This window comes from Boleophthalmus pectinirostris, unplaced genomic scaffold (assembly GCF_026225935.1).
Source record: "Boleophthalmus pectinirostris isolate CB_2022bp ecotype Guang Dong unplaced genomic scaffold, ASM2622593v1 HiC_scaffold_15, whole genome shotgun sequence".
NCBI classification, from domain to species: domain Eukaryota; kingdom Metazoa; phylum Chordata; class Actinopteri; order Gobiiformes; family Gobiidae; genus Boleophthalmus; species Boleophthalmus pectinirostris.
Genome location: NW_026571070.1, coordinates 20,685,180 through 20,708,367, shown reverse-complemented (window position 1 = coordinate 20,708,367; position 23,188 = coordinate 20,685,180). Strand labels below are relative to the sequence as shown.

Genomic DNA, 23,188 nt, shown 5'->3' with positions numbered 1-23,188 from the left:
AAACTTATTTTTAAAAAGTGCCTCGTTCACACTTTTAGAAATAGTTCTCTCATTGCTACAAGGATAAAGAATCATCTAAAATAATTAAAATGAGTCTATACAGAAAAATAAAACTTAATTTAATACACTATATAAACCTCTTCACTAAATTAATCTAATCTTACAAATCACCATTCCACTCAAACCATTCTGCAGTGTTTTTCAAGATCAGTTTTTTCAACCATATCTTCATTCATCATTTGATTCTCACAGGGAAAAAATAAACAAAAACATCTGAATAAAATCAGGTTAAAATCATCATGAACAGCAAAAGGCCAAACAGCTAACTACATGAGCTGCGTTCATAATTCAGCTTCACGTGAGTCTTTGCTGCTGTTTTGGATCTCTGTGGAAAATCATTTTGAGATGAGATTGTGAATGGCCATAGTCCACAGAGAGGAATACATTCATCAGCAGGAGGGACCCCAGCCATCGCTGCCCTACAGTCATGTCCCACACCAGGAGGGAGGCCTTCGGTAAGTCACTCTACGGTGAATGCGGCTGGACAGACTGGCTCAATATGGGGCTCTCCTCTGAGGGGAGCAGGCGCGAGATGAGCCCCCCGACCCTCTTTTTGGACTGGGTCCATTTGATCTTGGGCCGGGGGCACTCAGGGTGAGGCCGGGCTGATCCAAGGGGCCAGTTGTTTACATAATTGTACAGTCTTTAAAGGGCATCCATTGAGGTTCATGATTGGGTCAACAATATTTCTACAAAAGAAAAAAACAAAAAGTATAAGTGGTACAGTTATGACATTCTGTTTTCTCAAGTAAAATCAGCTATTAAGTGAAAACCCCAACCCCTGGTTTAGGTTTTCTATACAAATTTGCTCAAACTCAGTATATGGACAAATCAAATCTCATTTGACAGCTAAAAACCTCCTGAATTCACTCACTGACCTGCAACGGTGCACTAGCACTGGCAGCAGTTGCTGAGGCTTTGCCTTTGGTATTCAGCTTGGAGAAAAAACTTTTAGGTTTCTTTTCAATTGGCTTTTGGTCATATGGACTAATAATTGACAACAAAAATAACAACTGTGATTACACATTACATTTTGCAATTATGATGAGAAGTATGAGGCTCATACTTCTGTTTTTTTTTTTTTTTTTTTTCGTAATTGGGAATAAGTCAACATGACTAATATTATCAGTAAAAGCAATACAGAGTATAACTTCTAATGTTAAACAATAAGTAGTCATCCAGGAACACATGGTCTGCCCTAAAACCAGTGAGTAAAGGTTTAAACGGGCACTAATGGTCTAACGGTAAATAATTGAAATAATCTAAGTGCCAATATATTTCTATAAAGCGGCAAAGAACATAACTCAGCTGTCAGATAAACTGGTGTGTTACAACAGTTTCAAGTGCACACAATCAAACAACAGCACCTTGGTTAAATATTAATGGGCCTTATTGGACTTAAAAGCCTCTGGGATAACAGTGGTGGACACTACATGCAAGTGATAACACCACAGACAATTACCTTGGGCTTTGATGATATCTTAAATAAAGCAATATATTATTATATGTGTGTTATTAGGGAGTAAAATGTGTTATTCTGGCTACAAAGCAGTTAGACACAAGTTGGTCAAAGTTTGAAAAGTCTAGCCCATGACTTCACTGACCAAACATATCAGTCTATATGGTCTATATGGTCGAGCTCTAAAGTGCCCGCTGCTAATTACATCATTGTCCTGTAAGCTCAAGTCATGAACCAGAATGCCGACTGTTGACTAAATTATTTACTAGCACAGCAAGTAAGTTCAATAACTGTGCCCAAACACTTAAGACTCTTACGATCTGATATATGCAAGCAACTTTGAGAAAGTACTTTTAGTTTCTTGGTCCCAGGATTACTGTGAAAATCTAGAAAGGCATAATATGGGTGTGCTAAAAATGTACAACTTTCAAAAAAAGTTAAAATGGTCCTATATTATGTCTGTGTCATAAATAGGTTAAAACTATTGAAATTATCTGTTCAATTTCATTAAAGTTAATATAACCTCAACATACTCATACTCTAATTGCCCTCCTCTCAACATCCAATGAGGCTTAAAAGAGTAGCTACCATCAACAAATTACTTCACTGCTACAGCACTACAGCACAGCGCCCTCTGCTGACTATCAAGGTGTTGTACTGTATATTCAAGTTATTTGTTCTTTGTCCATACATAGACAGTACTGCTGTATACATTTTTATACAATAAACGTGTACCTGCTCCTGGCCCATAGAGGGTAGCCCAGGGGAGGGACCAGAGCCCATAGACGTGCCACTCATCTGCGCTCCCATCTGGCCCATGGCACCCATGCCCCCAGCAGCCATGTTGTTGGCCATGGGGTTCATGCTGTTGCCATTAAACATGTTGGTGTTGTTTTGCTGGGGGAACTGTGGAGAGGGCTGCTGCTGCGAGAACATACTGTGGAATAGAAAACTTACAATTAGGTTACACAGTTTGCGGAGGAAAGCAGTCATGTTTGAAAGTATTATGAACATATATAAATATACTGTATTTATATAATCATGTACAGAGAGTTTTTAGCATACCTGTTCCCAGCCATATTTCCCTGTGGCCATCCATTCATCTCAGGGGAGCCCTGGAAGGCAGTGTTTCCTTGGCCCTGTTGCATCATGGGGGACTGAGTGTGTGTCATACGAGGAGAGAGCAGTGGGCTCTGAGGTGTGCCCGGACCCCCAAATCCTGCATCTGTCTGCTGGCTCATACCTGTAGGAGGGCCATCGTAATATCAGGCAGAGGAAGCCACAAAGTAAATCATATCAAAGCCAAATAAATATTAGGAATGCGGTTAGTAAAAATAACAAAATCTGGTAGTTACAAATGACTTTTTTTTTGTTTTGTTTAAAACAAGCAATACAAGCTACATACATGCACAAGCAACAAACAAGAAACTGGATGATGGGGAAAGAACACACAACTGCAGTTACATTGATGGAATGGTTAATATGCACATAACAGTAATGGTCAATATGGGAAATTAATTATTATCAGTGGCAAAAGAACAACTTGAATCTGTATTAAGTGTTGTGTCAGCCCAGGCTCTTCTGAGCTTTAATCAATGCTCAAAGGTTGCCCTCTGGTGGAGAAATTCTGAACTTACAAGGCACCATTTTAAGTTGTGCATTGTATGAAGTGGTTGCTCTGTTATAATTTAAATTTTAAAAGAGTATTATGCAAATCTATGCAAAAACAAAAAAAAATTCAAATGAGAACTGCTAAGGCAGATGATTGGGCCACTACAGACACAACATGGACACATGGCGCGCACACACAGCTGTAGATGGTGTGTGTCGGCTGTTAGGAGGCAGTACCTGAGTTGGGAAACTGAAAGGCACTGTGCTGCATTTGGGGGCTGAGTACGGCCCCATACTGTCCGCCCATCATGTTTGTGTTTCCCATCAACATCTGAGAGGAGGAGGTGGTGGAGGAAGAGGAGGTGCCATGCATGTGGAGCTGAGGGTTGGGGGGCATAGAAGGCAGGCTGGGGGACAGAGGGGAGGAGAAGGGGCTGGTGGGAGGAGGTGGCGAGGCCAGGCCTGTACTGGTACCGTAGCTGGGCGGGTAGGGGAACTGCTGGGGGTTGGCCTGGGGCATCCGGGCATTGCTCATGCCCCCGGCGGCCATGTTGGGGGGCATGTTTAGACCCTGAGCCCTCATGGCCATGCTCCTCTGCTGTTGGACCTGCTGCACCTGCTGGGCCTGCTGCACCTGCTGCTGCTGCCTCTGCCGCAGGTGATTACTGAGCAGCTCACGCTGGCGCTGAGCTAACATCTGAGCATTGATGGTCCCCTGCACACAACAAACAGAATATTACAGCTCGTAACCATGAGTTACAGAAGAAAAACTCTCTCCGAGAGTGTACCTGGTTTGGAGCACTGGCTCGAAGAGGTAGGTTCACATTGGACACACCGCTCATCTGTGACATCATGGGCTGACGATTCTGGTGAAGACAGTTATTAATAAAGATATGGTCATTTGATTCTATAACTTTAAATCCTTTGCATATCATATTAACAGAATCAGTGACTGGTATCACACAGAGATAAAAATATGTCAAAAGCCTATCTCTCATCTGTTATTTACTCAATATTAAGCTGCCAAAATGTCAGGCTCAAGGATGATATAAGTGTTGTGTTCAGACTGTACCTGCTGGGCCTGCAGTCGGTGCTGCAGCTGCAGTCGTAGTGCATTGGGCTGGTTGGGGACGCCCGCAGGCCTCAGACCTGGGCGTGGCTGCATTCTCATCATGGGGTATCCTGGCCGTGGACCCATCTGGCCTTGCATGGGGTGGAAGCCTGGCTCCTGCATTGGGTTATTGGGATAGCCCCTCTGGGACATGTGGGACTGTGGCGGCCCAAACTGTTGTGAGTACATAGGCGGCTTCTGCTCAAGCATCATGGAGGCGTCCTGTGTGAACTGATCCGGCTCTATAGACTGGCTCTGAAACAGAAATACCGGTGCACATAAATAAAATCCAGCACAGGCTTATGCAGTAAGTGCAGCCAACTCATGCCAACAAGAGGCAGTGAGAGGAGCAAAAGAGGAGACCTGCTCTACCAGCGCAGGGATGCCGAGGGCACGGTCGATCTCCTCCAAACCGTCAAAATCTTTAAGTGCCGTGTACAACTGTGACATGAGCGCCCCCTCATCCACTGGCCCACCATCACCTGCCCCACAAAGCAGCTCCTCCTGGGCAGCAGGATGCACTGACCTAAGCACAAAGCACGAGCAGTTTATTAGTCTACAGTTTTATGTCTACAGTATTCTGAAGTTTGTGTCTTGTACTCTTACCGGTTTGGGTTAACAAAAGGTGTTTGGTCGATGGGCATCATGCTGTCAGGCCATGGAGCAGTTTGATTGGGAGGAGCCTGCTGCTGTGAGAAATGGTGGCCAACCATAGGCATGTCCATGTCTGGTTGGGCTGAGAGAAGATTCCAAATTAGTTGCTTAGACACACAGTGTTTGATCTTATTGGTTAAAGTTGTTATGAATAGTCTGATCTCACCATTTGTCATCATAGAAGATTGTAACATTTGCCTAGGCCCTGGTTGGCTGTTGGGTCTCATAGGAGCAGCATTAGGTCCTATCCTGCCCTGCATGGGCCCCTGCTGCTGTCCCCAGGCCTCTTGGTGTGGCATGCCTGCTCGTGGACCACCTGGATGCCCTGGAGGAGGAGAATACAGTTAATTTCAAATTTCAAAAAATTTCAAGATAAGTTATAATACCATACAAATACTAAACTTACCTGCTCCAACCATACCAGGTTGGTTAGGAATCATGTTGTGAGCTCCCATCATGCCTTGTTGCTGTTGCATCAGGGTGTATGGGCTTGTGGCTCTCATAGGATACTGTAATGAGGACTGCTGTGGTGAGGCATTCAAGTCCAAAGATAGACTTCTGAGGCCTCTGCCGGGCTGGTTTGGTCTCATAGCTCCAAAGTCTAGACACAATAAGTTTGAGATAAAGCAGGGCTATGATCTAGTACATTACCTATTATGCATCATGTGTTGTTTGAGGAGAACATGGAGACACTGGACTCACTGGCTGGGCCCATGCCTGGCCCTATGGCTCGGTGCTGCTGCTGCTGCTGTCCCACCAGAGCAGGGTTGGGCTCAGACATCTGCAAGATGTCATTGATGATATTCTGTTTGTCCATTGGACTGGGTAGTGACACCGGCCGCTGTTCAAAGAGAGTTGGGGGATTCTGCAGTTCATTCAGTATGTCGTCTAGTTCTGACGGCTGCAGAGACACAACAAAAACTATCGTAAGAGACATTCTTAGATGATACGGACATGTCACACACAGATGTACAGATAAAATCTGTCCAGTATTTGGGCAATTCTAATAACATAAAAGGTAGCCTTCTCTTTATCTATGTGATATGGACAACAGCCTTGAATTTCAAAAAAAGAGTGAGGACTGAAAGCTAAATAAGAAACTGCATGATTACCATGTTTGTCAAATTGTGTATAAAATGGCAACATTGACTCAAATAGGGTTACAGGGAAACCCTACACATGTTCCTTATTTATTTCCCCCACAGAAGCTCCAGTAGTACAATGGTATGTACTTTACAGGAACACAGGCACTCGAACTGGCTACTGGCACACTGTTAAACAGCTGCAGACCAAACCCAGCTGTACTGGCAAACTTGCGCTTCATTCTACTCTCCACCAGATCTTGTTCACACTAAATCAACCTGGCCTTGTCAATGTAGAATATTATACAATTACATGGTTCTAAGAGTTAATCAAATTAATTGGTTTTATTAGAGCAAACAAAGACTTGATACAATTTGGAAGATCTTCTGCTGAGTGAAAGCTAGAAAATTTAAACATTAAAGATTACTGAACCTTCAAAAACAAAATCTAAAACTACAAACGCCTTCTGAAAAACTTGAGAGAAAACTGAAGTTTTCAAGTAAATAAAGTGCAGTAACAATTATGACCACCAGAGAGCAGCACATTAAATTATACAGATTCAACTATTGAGGCAAGAAAAGTGAAAAAAATGTACCAACTAGCTACAGTGTTGACCTACTGTAGCCCATATTCACCACACAATTGTCAGTATGGATATGAGACACTTGTTATCATCTCATTCACAAATGATTAAGCTCACACCCACATTGATTTAACATAGTCAAAGACCTTTTTCATTTGTGATATTGAACATCTAGGTTCAGACAACATGTTACACTTTGAAGGTTTCCACGCAGCAGCCCGGCACACAGGATATGTGGGAGCGCTGTGGAGTGGAGCAGTGGGTGGGGGGCGGTGGAGGGGCAGAGAAAAGCCCTAATGAGGTCAGGAGTGATGTAATGCTCCTCTTCCTCCTCCTGCCCTTTCTGTTCACTTCTCTTCTCTCACTGCCTTCACAATTAAGGGCTCATATTGCTATCAATCCATGTTACTATCTGCAAACACTGTATGCAAGTGGAAGTGCTATACAACAGCAACCATATGAAATACAGTGATTAGTACCTCACATTTATTTAATTTATATCACTACAGGTATTTTTATGGATCTAACCTCTAACTTGGCCTGGAAGTACTGCCTCCTTGTCTCTATCGAGATAAAGTAAATACCATACAGTGGAAGAGTCCAGGAAAAGCTGTGTAACATCTCCTCTGAAACTAACATGAGGTGGATTGTTCACCTTAAAATAGCTCCAATTATGTAATCTTTATTAAAGGTAAAAGTCATCATTAGCCTATATTTGCCATAAGGTTTGTTTATGTGCCTGGGTGGTGTAGTCGAGGGCAGTAGCAGCATAGTGCCATGTTGACCTAGTAACACTCATGGCATTTAAAGGAACTGAGAACTGTGTGGGTGAAGAAGCAGTGTCATTTTAAAGGATAGCAAAAATACAAAAGCCTCATACCATAATTATCCAAAGTATTTGGCTAAAATCAACTCAGCAAAAAATCTCAGCTGAGCAAAAGTTTAACTGAAATAGTATGTTTTGGAGGCAAAGATATATTTAATTGGAGTCCTTATGTAAAGCACTCTAGTGCCAGTAACATTAACAGTCTCTCTTCACATGCGAAGTATTGCACCATCTTTGTCTATATTACCCTGGGCCAGTCACCATAACAGCGACTTCATTTTCTCCTTTCAACAGAGGAACAGGAAGTACTTCATAAAATCTGTATTGTTATTGATAAAAAATATTTTAAATGAACACCTGTGCATCAATAATCTAGCCATAAAACTAAAAGGAAGAGTAAGAAGAAGCAGGCAGCCGGAGCCCAGTGGGTGACGTTGAGAGAGGCATGAGTGGACTTTCACCAGTGCAGCCTTCACACATGACTGAACCGCGATATGCCAGAGATACACACCCACTCACTAATGCCTTTAATGAACTTGTAGCTCAGTCTGTGATGACAAACTGCCATGTTGGTGGCTGACTACATCTTTTGGAATGGAATGTGCCCCTCACAGTTATGGTTAAATATGTAGTACAGATCAATTTGAACTACAGTGGCTCATCACAGATATACTAGTTAGATTAAAGCCCACATACAGTACACATAAATATTAAATCTGCGATGATGCATTTCTATTCTCTGATTCTCCATTGTTCCGAGTGTTGCTCATGCTACAGGCTCACCACTCCCTCTCCCCTTTATCTCCATGGCAGCAGAGAGGACATGCAGGAGCATATGGCTCATCATTTTCACTCTGCCTGCCGAGGCTGTGCTCTCCTGGGGGTATCTACGCCTCCCTCATCTCTCTCCTCTTTGTTCAGTTCAACAGCGCCTCTTATTATCCATCCAATCACCTTTTCCTCTTCCTCCTATGTGCTCAAGTGGACATACAGTCTACATGTACCAAACAAGGATCAGCAGTTCCTGTGTCAATATGGGTCCTCTCAACCTACATCTGTCTTACTCATACACTGCAGTACATCATACCTACGTCTTCATTTAAGTTTTTAAATCAACGAGCAAATGTTTTATATCAATAATGCAAAAAAAAAAACACTTGATAAAAATATGTGCAGTAAATCTGTACATTGCTGTGGTTCAAGACTGAAATATAGGCTAAATATAAATTTTCTATGTAAAATGCCTGTATGTTCACACCAAACCAACCAAATGACCAATGTTCAATTTAAGGTTTAAAAGAGAACTGTCATGAGACAACCTCTGCTCTACATCTTGCACAAATTGTGAATTTGCAGATTTAGTTTTCTTTAACCTCTTTTTTCCCCCCCTCTCCTCCAGTGCCAGACCTGAGCAGTACACTGTGCCAAACCTATAGACTCAAGCCAGTGGTGATGAAGATCAAATGCTTGCAGAACCACACGGGCCCTTTCAAATGTCACCACTGTTTGAAGTGGCAGTTAAAAGATAAAATACATATTAATCACATGTTATAGGCTGTCTGTGGCCATGCGCACAGCCTGTCCAGAGGAAGCAACATCTGCTTCACAACCAAGATCACTTTAGTGAGAAGTGGAGCAGAACAGGGCAACAGAGTAGAGGTTTCAATGGTATGAAGAGAGAGCATAACCAGTTTTTCTGCCTGGGCTAATTTATCATTAGTAAGGCAAACAGCAGAATAAAGTCTAAAGCAGATCATGACCATTTATAAAATAATGACTCAATATCCAGTGTTTGAGCAGCCACTGACCTGTTCAGCTCTTTCGTATCCTGCATCTTGTTTCTCTGCTTTGACCATAGGATGTTTGCCCCCTTCCACCTTCACTTCCCCAGGCTCCAGCTTAGGACCCTTATCCTTCAGGCCAGGCTCTTCCTTGTCCAGCAGGTAGCGCAGTAAAGCATTATCCTTCTTCTTTGGGCTGAGGGGCTCTGGCTTGGGCGTGAGTTCCCCTGCAGCTGCAGCGCTGCCCTGTGGCTGGTCTGGACCCAGCTCTTTCCCTGTGGCCTCTGCAGTGAGTTTGGCCAGATCTACAGGAGAGGTGCTGTTCTGCAGGAGCTGGTGTAGGATCTTATGCTTTTCCTTGAGGGATGTGGCATGAGTATTTCCCCCTGTGTGTGCCCCCCTGACCCCTGATGGGTCCTTGCCCTCTCCTGGAGACAGTGGTGTCTCCAGAGGTTCGGGCTTTGTGGTCAAGAGTTGTAGAAGCTTGGTGTGGCCCTTGTTGTCATGGAGACGGCTGTGAGCATCATGGCCATCAGAAGAGATGTCTCTCTCCTCTTTAGGGTCCGTTAGGCCGCCATCTGAGTGCCCTGCACCTACCTCGCTGTGAAGCCCAAAAGAGTCTCCCGCGCCTGTAGGCGTACCTCCTCCTCCCATTTTAGGCATCTGATGAGTGTTTGCCCCTGACCCCGCCATTACCCCAGCTGGTGAGCTTATCTTTCGGTCTGGAGAACCCAGTGTATGAGTCCCATGGCCCACTCCGTGGCACTCACTGAGGGCCTGCAGTGCTGACAGTGAACTGCTCGTGTAGCTATTTGCATGGCTGCTAGTGGTGCTACTGCTACCTGCACTGCAAGGGCCTCCACCACATATGCTAACAGGTGAAGGCGAGTGCAAGCCCCCGGCGACACGAGGGCTGCCAGCACCCCCAGGACTGCCTCGGTTCCTGGGTGACAGCATTGAGTTCTGTTGTGGGGGGTGAGGCCCTCCTGCTGGGCTAGGACTAGCCCGCGATGGGCTGTTCATCCTCCAGTTAGAGCCCTGCTGAGGTGGTTGCATGCCCCCTGTGTGGTTGTGTGGAGGGGGGCAACCAAAGCGGTAACCCTGCATGTGCCCCCCCATGGCAGCTAGTTCTCTTGGTCCGGCTGGGCCAGGGGGGGAGAAAGGCGTGCTATTACTGCTGATGGTAGTGTCTTGGCCCTGAGGCCCCGAGCCAGGCAGACTGCCCGGGGTTGGAGTAGTCATGGAGGGAGTAGATGAGTTCATTGGTTTAGGAGCCATGCCAGTGGCCTGATTACCAGGGCCCATGTCCTGCCCAATGCCACATACCGCTTGTTCCCTTCAGAACAAACAAAGAGAAAAAAATTAATATACATAATTAAACTCAACAAGTAATAAATGAGAAAACAGCTAGTCTTGTTGCCACCTATACTGCAGTGTCCCCCTACATAAAATAAAATGATTGGTGTGCTGCAGGTTGCTGCGAACAAGCCTAAACCCGTATTGTGCTAAAGTGAAAGTTTCTGCTGCAGCTCTGTGTTTGTAACACACGTGTGTGGTGCGGCATACCTCTGGAGAATGTGCAGAGACATGTAGAGCTGAGGTTCATTAGTGGCAGGTGAGCGCACCAGCTTGCTCTTGGTGTGGGCTGACACAATGGTACCATCAGACAGGGAGAACCGATAAATTGGGCTAAAAGCTTGGCCATGACGAAGCACTGTGGACAGACCAAGATATCACTGAACGATTGCTAACAATGCACACAATGAAGTCTGAGTTTTTCAATTTCAGTCATTTTGTTCAATTAATGCACACATGAGTTTGACAGAATTGTGACTACAATGGAGCTGTACACTGTTACCTTCTTGCTGGTGTCTCTTAGCAAAGGACATCTCTCCATCATTTTGCAGATGGAACCTCTGAATGCAGCGCCTCACAAGATCCTCCCACCCAGGCTTCATAGATGCTCGCAACAGACTGGTATCCAAGGAGGTTATCTTTCCTAAACATTAGAGAGACAGGCAAGTGGATTAGGGGCGTCTTACTAAAGCCTATGTAGTGATGACAAAGGCTTATATTAATAATAATAAAGCATTAGTCTTATATAGCACTTTTCCAGACACTCAAAGTCATTTGAAATTTTTCTTGCATTATTCATTCACTCCACACTCAGTGGTGGTAAGCTATTATTGTCCCTACTAAGCCACTATTTGTCTGCCCTGGGGCAGACTGATAGAAGCAAGGCACAATCAGCCCCTCCGACCCCACCAATCAACATTCACGCACACACCTCATTCATACTAGACAATGTGGGTGTCATGCCTAAGGACACAATGATAGTTACTGCCACTGACACCTCACTGTAGCACCTGGAATTCCTAATGGTCTCCTGTCCAAGTTCTAACTAGGCCTGGCCCTGCTTAGCCTATAAGCTCTGACGAGATCAGGCTTTCACAAGGACAGTTTGGCCGCTATCTGCTTATGGGATACAATTAGAATTAGAATTAACAAAATGTTATAATTTCTATAAGTATGATCTAATTTTGTCTCCAGGTATGAAGTAGACATGTTCAAATCAAATCTAGCTTTTTCTGGTAATGATGATTTATTTTTAATAAAAAAAACGCTGGATCTATTTGTTTATGCTATAATTTGGTGTTTTGGTTCTCAACGATTATCCAGAATGACAGACATGAATCTCTCATTTGGGTTACAAGTTTAAATGCTAAAATCCAGTTAGTTGAAAGTTAGAAGGCCTCTCTCTGATCTGAATCCTCAATAGCTAAACCCCAGTGCCTGCAGTCAATCAAGCTCTGGTGCAGCAGTATATGCTGTCCTTATACTGAGAATGAGAAAAACCTGTATGTATCCTCTATGTGCATGATAAGGCACTGTCAACCCAGGTTCAGTTGTGATTGTAGTACCTTTATTAAAACTGTAAGAGCATAGGGTACATACAGTTCCTTTGAAAAAGAACCTTGCTAGCCATGCTTAACAGCTAGATTAAGAAAACTACATTTAAATATATTTAAATAGAACTAAACTTAATACCTAAATCACTTTTTGTGTAGTTTTAGCGACATTGATAAAAGGTGAAAACAGAACATTGCTTAACATTTTTGTTCAACAAGCTTGAACGTGATCTATAATTAACATTTTACTATTTAAACACCCTAGCACAATGGGTAGCCAGGGTGAGCAGGATTGGGGTCTATAATTGAGTTCCGGTGGCTCCTTTACCACCCAGAGTGCAGACGGGTGAGATACAGGTGAGACGGCAGTCGCTCCTCAGGGCCCACACTGATATAATAATGATTACATAGCATCTCTGTTCTGCTCTGTTATTATAGTGATGATTGTTTGGACTGCAGGGTAAAACACGAAAGAAACTATTCATTTAGACCTGTCATCTATCACAAGGTTACTTTAAGCCACAACAGAAAAGATTCAATACAAACCTATGTCCAATCAGTCTAGTAGTAAAAGGGTCATTGTTTTATACCTTGCAGGTCTTGGCGCGTGGTAAAGCTCTCGTGTGTGGGCATGGGCCTCTCCTTCATTGGCACCCTGCGAGCCACACAGATCAGGCACGACTGGAAGTCTGCACAAATACAGAGTAGATAGAAAGAAGACAGAGGGCACACAAACACACAGGAATAAGCAGGGGATGGAGAGAAAGACAGGAGGGAAGGAGAAGAAAAATAAATTGTGTTATTCCCAGGCAGCATAATTAATACAGTTATTAATGAGCATGGGGAGCAGGGCCGCTCCCTTCATAAGGAGGACCAGTCATGAAATGATGAAGTGTGACCTTTGGAGGTATGTGAGGAAATCTGCTCCCCTATGCACAGGGATGGTCTCACGTATGGAGCCATAGAATAATATAATGACACCTTTCCTATACCACTCTAAAGACTGCTGCTACTCAGTCAGAGCAGTTACCCCTGTGATTCAGTTGCAGGGATGACCCCAAACCTTTTTTGTGCCAGAGAGAGGGTGCACAGTTACATACGCTCGGGGAAAATGAAATGCATGTCAGTCTTGACACAAATTCCTCATTTATACTTGTAAACAAGGCCTCCTGGGTGGTCTGAGTTTTATATCTTCTCAGCTCTTGAAAATGTCCTATTTTTTCTAGACTATTCACCGTTGAACTAATTTCTTTAGCTGTGACCACTGCCACTACACAGTCATGCATCCACATATAAGTACATGTAAACCCCTTCACCTCTGCTCTAGGGTGGAGTCACAGCAAAAAGGGAAGTAGAACACGGCTGTGACAAATATCTACCTCAGAAAATATTTACAATTGATTGCTAGGGCAGCATGTAGCCAAGCTAAAGGCAAAACCAAAGATTAATTATTCCACACATTCCAAAATGGTAATGTTTTTAATATTAATATTAATATAATGCTGATTTCAAACTCTATTGTCTCTTATGCTTGTTGTATGGAAAATTTTGGGGGCCCCGAACCCCATTTTGGGAATCCCTGCATAAATACAGTGGTTCCCATTGTTAAGATAGATTGAATGAGGGACTTCAGAGCATCTCCTAGTCCATGATGTTTTCCTACCATCTCCTTCCTCTTTGATAGATTTGGGCTCGGACACAGCGAAGCACTGCATGGTCTCATATTTCTGCTGCTGTGGCTCGTGCTCATGCGCCTCATCCTGGCTCTCACTGTGCGGGTTCACCAGCATTCGACAGTTGAATGTATGACTGTTTCTTCTTGGACCATCGCTGGACCACGGGACACCATTCACTGTGAGGCAAAAATACGACAATAGACATTTACCATGTGGCCTCCTGTGGATTTATTTGACAAATATACTGCAGCCAAAACTGCTAAACAAAACAGGGAATATTGAGCACAGTGAAAGTCAAGCCAGGGGAGACTAACAAACAACAAGTGAAAGACATAATGAGAGCAGCGAGAGAGAATGGAAGCGGAAAGAGGAAAAGGAGCGATCCGTTGCTGGGTAAAGATCAGTCATAATGAGCAGTTGGAACCCTGCGCCCTCTGTCATCCGTCCACAGCCATGCATCACAGCCAGGCCTCCATATGCACGTCCTCTAAAGCAGCAGCGCCAGGCGAGAGTGAACACGCATGTACAATAAACACACACACACACAACTCTTTTCACCCGCGCAAACTCTCATCACACTCCATCTGGTTTGTGAGCTCATTCAGTGCATTGATAATCTCCAGTATCTGGGACACAGCCCACTGATCGTTTCCAGGGTACTTCGCTCTGTGCTGCTCTCTTACCCAGATGGCTGCCTGGGCACTCAGACCTCAATCTGAAGCACCAGGAGAGGAGACGAAGGAGAGAAGAAACTTAAACAGGGTGATGGTAGGAGTGGAATAGCACACTCCGGAATCAGCTCAGTATATAGTAAAAGGGCATTGCCACATTATTGTTATGAGTTCGTTGGAAAACACAAACGCATACAGACATTATAGACAAATGAATATCTTGACATTTTGCGGGATTATCCTGATGTGCCAATAAATGTTGAGGTTGAATTTCGAATATGAACAATAAAAATGCTGAAATACACATGTATTGCTTATTTTGAATGAACAGTGTGTGTGTGTGTGTGTTTTTTTTAAATAAGCCCTTTTGCAGCTTGTTTTAATAGACAATATGCAAAATTAGAACAGCATATTTGAAACAGCTCTAGACACATTGCATCCTTGTGTTAACCTGGACAATATTTAGCATGCTTTGGTTTGTTCCAGTTTTGACCAGAATGTTAATTTCTCTTCTTATTCCTCCTTTAGTTATAAATTAACTAAAATATTTGATTATTAGCTCAACGCCCTATATACAGATGGGTATTGGGTCTAATCCAGAAAATGTACAGGTCAGGTAGTGTTTCAAAATACTGATTAAAAAGGTTCAACTGCAACTAATATCTTAAAAAACTGAACACATCTGGATAGGAAAAAAGATTGTTGTATCTCTAGTTTTACCTTGAAAAACAGACAATAAAAATGAGATGTATATTAGAGCAAGCTCAGACTGAAGCAAAAGAAGAGAGGGCGACAACAGAAAGGGAGCACTACTGCTGACGGAGAGCAGCCCAAAAAGGAAGTTAATTAGCTGAAAAAGAAGGAGGAAGGAGGACTGGACCTGAGCATCAGCAAAAGAGAAAGTGGTAGGCCATTAGCTGCATACACAGGCTTATATAACAATTAACACTCAAAACATAAGCTTTCACTGGCTGAGGGAATCATAAAAAATCCTAAGAATAATATGCTAGTAAACACTCACAAAAGATCTATACAACATCATTACTTAAGTAACTGCGAGTTTTGCAGGCAGCAGAGTACTGACCGAGAGATTTGGGCAGCAGGTTCTTGATGAACTCAGCGTGGTCCCCTACGTGCAGTACGCTGTACACGCTGGTGTTCATCAGCTCCTCCTGGTTGTAGCGCAGGTACTGGGTCACATTCTCTGACACAAACACGATGTTCCCCTCCATGTTCACCACAAAGAAGAAGCCATCCAGGGCCTACAGAATGATGGAATAAAGAGAAAGATCAAAAAAGCAAAATATTGACACCTATGGTTTAATTCCCATATATTTCATGTTAGGCATAAGTTTAGAATAATATAATGACACATTTCAAAATCATTGAGTGAATAATATAAAATGCACTATACAAAGCAAACAAAATAGTACCAGTAGCCAGTATAGAGCAACAGCGTAATTGTGTCATGGACACACAGTCCTGAATTTGCCTCTTATCAAAAGTGTATTAGCTGTCATTTGCATTGTGTCTCAAAGACAAGTTTAGTACAGTCTGTGCTGGGTACATCCATCTACAACACTGAACTGCTACATTAGACAAGATACATCATAAAAGAATACATTTCTATGGAGAGCAGAGGAGGGTTAATTGAAAAAAACAACAACAAAAAAACAAAAAAAACAAAAAACAAAACACAGCCCCAGATCAAGATGGTGGCAGCTCAGATGTCAAATTAGACTGAAATGGGAATTCTGTTAAGGCTAAATGCTATAGCTGAATGAACCGAATGGGCATCTAGCTTTCAATACCAGTGCACCCTTACGTAAACACAGCTTACAAATAACCAAACATAACTTACAAACAAACATATATCGGGTCTCTGTTACTGCAGTGAGCAGCCTTTCCATTTCCAATGATGTATGATAAAATCCCACAAAATGACCTCACCAGCCTGTGCAGCCACTTCTCCCCCTCCCTCCACTTCCCTTTGTATTTCCTCCTCACACACTGCTACTTCTTCAAATGTAATTTACGGTTGTTTACAACTTCTTAAGTTATAGCAATGATAAGAATGAAAATGTAAACATCTGCTGTTTGAAAGACGAGCAGTCCCTGCTCTGACTTTGACTTTGAAAATCGATTAAAATCATATCACGAACCCTAATCACTTCTTATATTGACACCATCCAGGCAAGCACGGGTGCTTTGAGGCAGAACTGTATGGTTGTGCTTTTTTCTATATCCAAAATCCTAAACTTACTGTAACCTTCCTTGACCATAGTTTCAACTACGGCCTACATAACAAAGTGTGTGGAGGCCCCTGTGACGTCATGTTGGCAGATCCACACAAAGTCTGAGGGCATTGTGCTGTAGGGCTGTGGGCAGCGTAGGTACACTTCCTGCCAACAGCCTTGTGCTCAGAGCATCCTACAGAGAGGTGGGACACTAGGCAAAGGGGGTGTGAATGACCAGTCGCTATGTTTTGGGGCCCACTGACAGATGGGAAAGCATGCAGCCTGCGCGGAACTATATTTAGCAGAGAGTTAGTATGTCGATTCAGTGACGCTGGACTGGGAGGGCTATAAATATTCAATGACAGGACAGATCTAGAGGCAAATGAGGAGGCTATGGAGGAGGGAGCAAGAACAGAGAAGAAGAGAGAGGGAGGGAGGAAGCACAGCTCAATGGACTGATTCATTCGGGGGGTTGTTGCTTTGGGTCTCATTATACGTAAGCACTTCAGTGGCCCTCTGCAGGACAACGAGGCCATTGCTCTGTCTGTGATTTACAGCCAATCCGGGACACATCCAAGATGCTGGCAGCTTTCACTCCAATCAGCTACACTTACGCACACCGCCACCAGTGGCACATCTGAGCCCATGCTCCACATAGTGCTCTCCATTAGACAGCCATTGTACAAAGTACCGGTCTTTTTGAATAAAGACTCTTCTTAAGTCCCCAGGAGCCTGTCAGTGACTACTGCTGCTCTTTTTATTAAATAATAATAGTTTAAATCTTTCCTTCATGTTTGGAATGCATTAATGCTATAGTTTTAAGAACACATATTATATTTTTAACCATGTCATATAGAGACATATCAGACTATGTCACTAGACTACTGAGCATGCCTCCTGCAGAAAGAACTGCTGTCCTATCTTTTATCAAGTAGTGTCTTGTAGGATTTCATCAGGTTTCAGGCTCTCTCAGGGGCTAAGCTAGTCGTGTCGATCAGGTATGAATGGATGTCCGGCTACTGAAGTTTGAGCCATTTCTTTTCATCATTTACAAACTCACCACTAATTAACACATATGGATTATTAAGATGTATCTCACTCACGAATGTTAATTTCACATCATAATTTATTTTATCACACAGTGATAAACTGTTTTAGAGTGCTGACAACATCACTAGTTAGCTTTGCAGCTTCATGTTAACCACAGAGACAGAGGTGCTTTCTGCACTCAGGGTGCGTGCGCATCTGCTGTGTTGATAAACAAATAATCTGTCTAAAGTTATCCCCTCATCCCCGTAACCTGGAGTTGTATTTTTGTTTCGTTCATTAATCCATTAATCCAAAGCAGTCTTCTCTGAGCACTCAAAAATGGTCTGTTTGCATTTTGCCTGTTTAGCTGTGTCACAGATATAACTCTGGAGTTCTCCTGTGCAGCTTCTAAGCTCATTTGTTTACTTTCCCATATTCCATTCATGTTGCTAACAGCAGAAGGATTCCACATTGGAAAGGAGGTGTAGATTAGGTGTATGTTTTTTTAAAGGTGCACTGTGTAACTTTTTGGTTGGGGGTCCGTCATCTTCTGTTTCTATGGACATGTCATTGCTCTGCTTGAATGCTCCACAATATGACATTAAACAGCTCTACCTTACATTTATTCAATTATAGGTGTTTTTTATTGCTCAGTCTGCAGTCAGAATACAAGTAATCTACACCTCCTTTCCAATGTGGAATACAAGTATTCTGACTGCGAGTGGGGTTGCCTCGCCACAGATCTGACCAATAATTTGGCCTGCTTTGTTCTCCATGATCATATAAAAGTTTAATGCCATACTGTGAAGCATTTAAAATAAAGCAATTGCATCTACATGGAAAAAAGCAGGTGGCGGACGACCCACCAGAAAAGTTATAAAATGGACATTTAAACATTTCTTAGCTGGACAAAGTCATTAAATATGCCATACAATAAAAGGCTAGCTGAAAAAGACAGTACCTCCAGCATCATTGGTCCCAAGGCATCTTTGTCGATCACACTTTGGCCTGTTGAAGACACATCAGCTTTCTGCACTTCTTCCTCATTTGCTGCTGCAGCTTTTTCTGTAAAAACAAAATCATAGGGTTCATCATATTTGGTATATGGCTTTATTTTTAATCCCAAAGACCCTCAAACACTGTTAAATAATTTTCTTATGAATAATAATTCAACAGTTTCACTTTCTGAGGTCACCCAAAAATGTTAAATTCAGTAGCATTCCATCGTTGTTTGATCAATTACAGATAAAGTCTTGGGTCCAAGCATACTACATACAGAGTGGACTCTACTGAAGGAAAGAAAAGATGACTGAGGCAATAACAAATCTATAGAAAGAAAATATGCATGTTCTCTTTATAACATAAAAAAAACAATTGAAAGGTAAGGTTATCATCAAAATATGTTTAGTGTAATTAACCCAGAATCCCTCCTTTTGGAGGTAGAATAGCATCACACAGACACACTGTTTATGTTTAACTAAAGGCTTATGAGCAGATGAAGCAGCACGATAGACTGGTAGATACAGTACACCTTACCTGTACACTATTGTGCACATCTCACAACACAAACACCAAACTAGGAGTGACTCCAATTTTTATCAGTAATTAAGACACTAACGAAATGTTTTGTTTTTCATTTTAGCATCAGACCTGCACCTATAGTACTCAGACTTAGAGTTGGTCCTTGGTACACTGGGTTAATAACCAAGCAGAGAAGCCTTATGTTGCAAGCGTAGGCTGCCCTACTTTTGGAGATGAGAAGCAGAATATGAGTGGGCTGTTGGGGGACATTTTACTGTCACACCATGCCAAGAAGAGGACTGACCATATGGTGAGGAAATGTGTCAAAAAGCAAACTAAAAGATGGCCCTTTGCAGAGTGTACAAATGCAGAAGCCGACACAAATGCAGGTTTCCTTGTGCTCTGTGGCCAGTGGCGCATCCATCTCCTTCAGCATTAATGATGTGCACAGCAGCAGGACACCTCCAGCCCAGCGGGGACCGCCACACCAGCACAGCTGCCCCGCTACTGCGCCATCACTCAGTGTCAGGAGGGGCACTCTGTCCACTGCTCACAGACTAAACCACCAGCAAGGTGGGCATGTGGGCACTGACATAGTCCAACAAACAATAATGCTTTCTTTGATTTGGACTTCACAGACAAAAAGTCAAATCATGTCTTCTGAATGAGAAATGTACAAAGACATCGTGTCCAGAGGTGAGCAGAGAAGGGCACAGTCAAAGAAAAAGAGCAGAGGAAAGGAAGAGGAGGGGGAGAGTAATATGGACGAGTGAGTGGGGGGTGGACAGCCGCAGCCAGTTTGTCACTTTTGCATTAGATTACATAACACTGGGCTGTGAGTCACAAACAGTGACGTCACAGAGCCTGTGATTCATGTAGACCCAGGCTGGCCCACACTTTGTACCACCTAAGCTGTTTCATATATATGGTGTACTCATTAATGACTGTGTGTGAAAGCTACAAACCCAAAGTGTAATAATACTGCTTGGAACAAAAATGGTGAAAGAAAGCCTTCCATAATTGTTTAATGGCACTAGAGAGGACAGCCAAGCTTGCTCTGAGCATTCACCTGATGTTCTGGCTCCTAATGGAAGAGGGAGAGAAGTGAAAACAACTGGGCTTTATAAATGTTATATGATGGAAGGAGCAATACATCAATTGTTCTGTCGGCTGTGAACAACATTATTTCTTGTACGTAGCAAGAAGTCAAACCAATACAAGTTATTAAACCTGATGCCATCGCCAGCCTTGAGCCTCATGTGATACACAGCAATAGTGAGACCAAATATGATTTCAACACAAACACACTCAGACTCAGACCTACCTTGCTCCTTTATTTGTCGGATCTGTTTCACAGTTTCCTTCAGGATTGCACATTTGTCGGGTTTGACGTTGAAGTTGTCGATGTCATTGAAATTGGCAAAGATCAGCTCGGCAAGCTCCTCGATGTACTTGTTCTCGTGCTCGCGGTTGCGCTTCTCGTTGCTCCTCTTGGGACTACAGTTACAAAAATGTGACAATTTCAAGCAATGCGGCTAACAGCTGCTGGGATGACAATGTTTTACTCAGGAATAGTTTTTAGAACCAAATTCAGTGTTATAGAAATTAAACCGAAATATCAGTTTAGACTATTGTGAAGTGCTCATTACCACTGAATACATAGTTCCACATTATCACAATAAATTAAGAATCATGTACTGCAAGGATGCCCATTTAAGAATTACATGTTTTCTTTAAAAAGTGGTCCAGATTTTCCAAATGTAGTCCTAATTCAGCCTTGTTACTAGTGCAACATAGGCCTTCAATGCAAATTTATCTTGTGTTGTGTAGACTACTATTAACTATATGGATTTATATTTTCAGTTCAAAATTAACAGAATGTCAGAAAAGTGCAATCATTGATAACTATGTTTAATAATATTACTAAGATATTGTTATTGTTTATTTGAAAATAGCATTATTTCCCTTGTGCAAGATTACTAGGCCATAATGTAACATCATTGAATACGTACTTGAAATGCTCTTTCAGATTTAACAACAGTGGCCTTACCTGGGTCCTAAAAGTTCGTTTGAACATTCTTTGCGTTTTCGTGACTCTGCCCTAGCAGGGTCAGATGGGTTTTCACTGACTCCACTCATCCTCAATGCATATCACCGTCTGCAAAACACAAGCACAGCAACAAGTGTTTATCAACATAGAGCACATGTTGGAGAATTGAGCTACAGGATTTTGGAAAGAAAATCTAACTGATTTTTCTTGTTGTATTGTGATATATGTAAAAATATGATAAAAGTAGTAATCTGTTCAGAGTGTGAATTGTAACATGTTATGAAACTTGTTATAACATGTTATAACTAATATAACTACTATGAACTAATAAACAAGAGGAATCCACTGCATTTCAGCTCATGTACAAGATTTTTATATAAAAAGACAGAATGGAAAAAATAACACAAAATAAAAAAATCAATAGAATAACACAATTAAAAGATGTAATAATAGCATCAACTCAAAATGCAATTCCGATTTGATTCCGATATATGGTGCTGCTCCTTTGGAGAGCACAGCAATGGCCTAGTTGGTTGTGGAACATTTTTAAAATATTTTTCACCCTTTGCCAAGTGCTTAAGCATCATGCAGCAGTTCATGCAGTCATTTTAGATAAACTATTTACTCTTAGAAATGGGAAAACATGTGGTGTGCTGATAACAAACAGTGCGATGCTGGGGGCACAGGTTGAGCCACTCCGGGAGAAAGCAGTGAAAATGGAGCGCGGAAACAGATTCAATCATGTCTGTGTGATGGTGCAGCCCTCCCCAGAGATGCTGAAATGAGAGCATGGCGTTCAGCCCACAGCACCAGACTGAGCTCTAACATGTACCGAGAACAACTCCAGTCCACATAGCACCGAGCCCAGCCAGTACATGGGGGAGGCAAGGGGCTGCACAATCACTACACCATATATCGTAATCAAAGTGAAATCGCAGTTTGAGTTGGCGCAGTTATCAAATGGCAAGAGCTGTAATTGTTTAGATAGTAGAATGGCCTATGTAAATAATAAAATATTTGGTTTTCTATAGAAGGCTCTTGTTGTACCTGTTGTTTAGACCACTACAAACATCTTCTGAAATTCATGAGCTGTATTATTTTATCAGTTCACACTTCAGTCTTCTCTCATATGTTAATGCCTCTCGAGTTGTTAATACTTCAGTCCTACTTTTTAAAACTTATACTGCAAATCAAATCGCCAGAAAAATTGCACTTGGATTTTTTTCTAAAATTGTGCAGTACTACTTCATTCAGTACCGTAGAACAGATTTCAGTAAGAGGAAAGCTAGCATTTACTCACACAGCCGTCTGTCGAAACAAATCTCATATAAAATAGTGATATGACTCTTACTCCACTTTGAGTTCAGTGTGGTAGCTTGTGCCACTAAATGAAAACTGATCAATAATTGAACAGTAATGTAATGTCTTATTAACAACCCGTATGATCTTAACTAAAATTTCAAACCAAAGCAATAGTTACTGTGTATATGTAGTCTGTATGATTTCTATTGCACACAAGATTTGTAAACATTCATTTTTAAAACTTAAAATGCTATAGCTTGCCATTATTTTTCTACAGAATGACAATAAAATTATTTATCTATGCAGATAAGCAGATGATGCTACCTGGCAAGTTACAGAGGCCAGATTTGAGGAAAGGCGAACCCACTTACACCAAAAATGTATGACTTCAAGGTATCAAAGTATTTCTGAGGATAATTGCAGCATACTTGCATTTATATGTTTAATGCTATACTGTGGAGCATTACAATCAAAGTTGAAGATCTCCATGGAGACAAGCACCCTCCACTAGAAAGGTAGCAGTGTTCACCTTTAAGATAATCTGTACGTCATTTAACATCAGAAGCATAAGACATTTCTGTTGTTTCATGCCCAACAGCTAGGTTTCCTCAGCCCCTATAGAAGA

The 23,188-nt window shown here is 42.3% G+C and overlaps 1 protein-coding gene across 1 annotated transcript; it reads right to left on the bottom strand.

The window, feature by feature from the left end:
• Positions 1 to 737: 737 nt before the first annotated feature.
• On the bottom strand, positions 738 to 21,371 carry ncoa2 (nuclear receptor coactivator 2). Its single transcript, XM_055150929.1, has 20 exons — positions 21,262 to 21,371; positions 20,536 to 20,708; positions 18,652 to 18,755; positions 15,509 to 15,686; positions 13,741 to 13,929; positions 12,668 to 12,766; positions 11,027 to 11,167; positions 10,735 to 10,882; positions 9,196 to 10,504; positions 5,598 to 5,796; positions 5,302 to 5,496; positions 5,062 to 5,220; positions 4,848 to 4,977; positions 4,614 to 4,767; positions 4,203 to 4,496; positions 3,919 to 3,996; positions 3,368 to 3,845; positions 2,585 to 2,762; positions 2,255 to 2,456; positions 738 to 749 (listed from the first exon to the last, which is right to left on the bottom strand). Exons 1-20 carry the CDS (start codon positions 21,348 to 21,350, stop codon positions 738 to 740), a joined length of 4,509 nt encoding a protein of 1,502 aa, XP_055006904.1. The 5' UTR covers positions 21,351 to 21,371.
• Between the last annotated feature and the right edge of the window lie 1,817 nt (positions 21,372 to 23,188).

Coding starts and splice junctions, on each gene's coding strand:
- ncoa2 (XM_055150929.1), bottom strand. CDS start 21,350: ATGAGTGGAGTCAGTGAAAACCCATCTGACCCTGCTAGGGCAGAGTCA. Junction 12,767..13,740: donor TATCAAAGAGGAAGGAGATG/GTAGGAAAACAT, acceptor GTATTTGTGCAG/ACTTCCAGTCGTGCCTGATC. Junction 5,221..5,301: donor ACCTGGTATGGTTGGAGCAG/GTAAGTTTAGTA, acceptor CTCCTCCTCCAG/GGCATCCAGGTGGTCCACGA.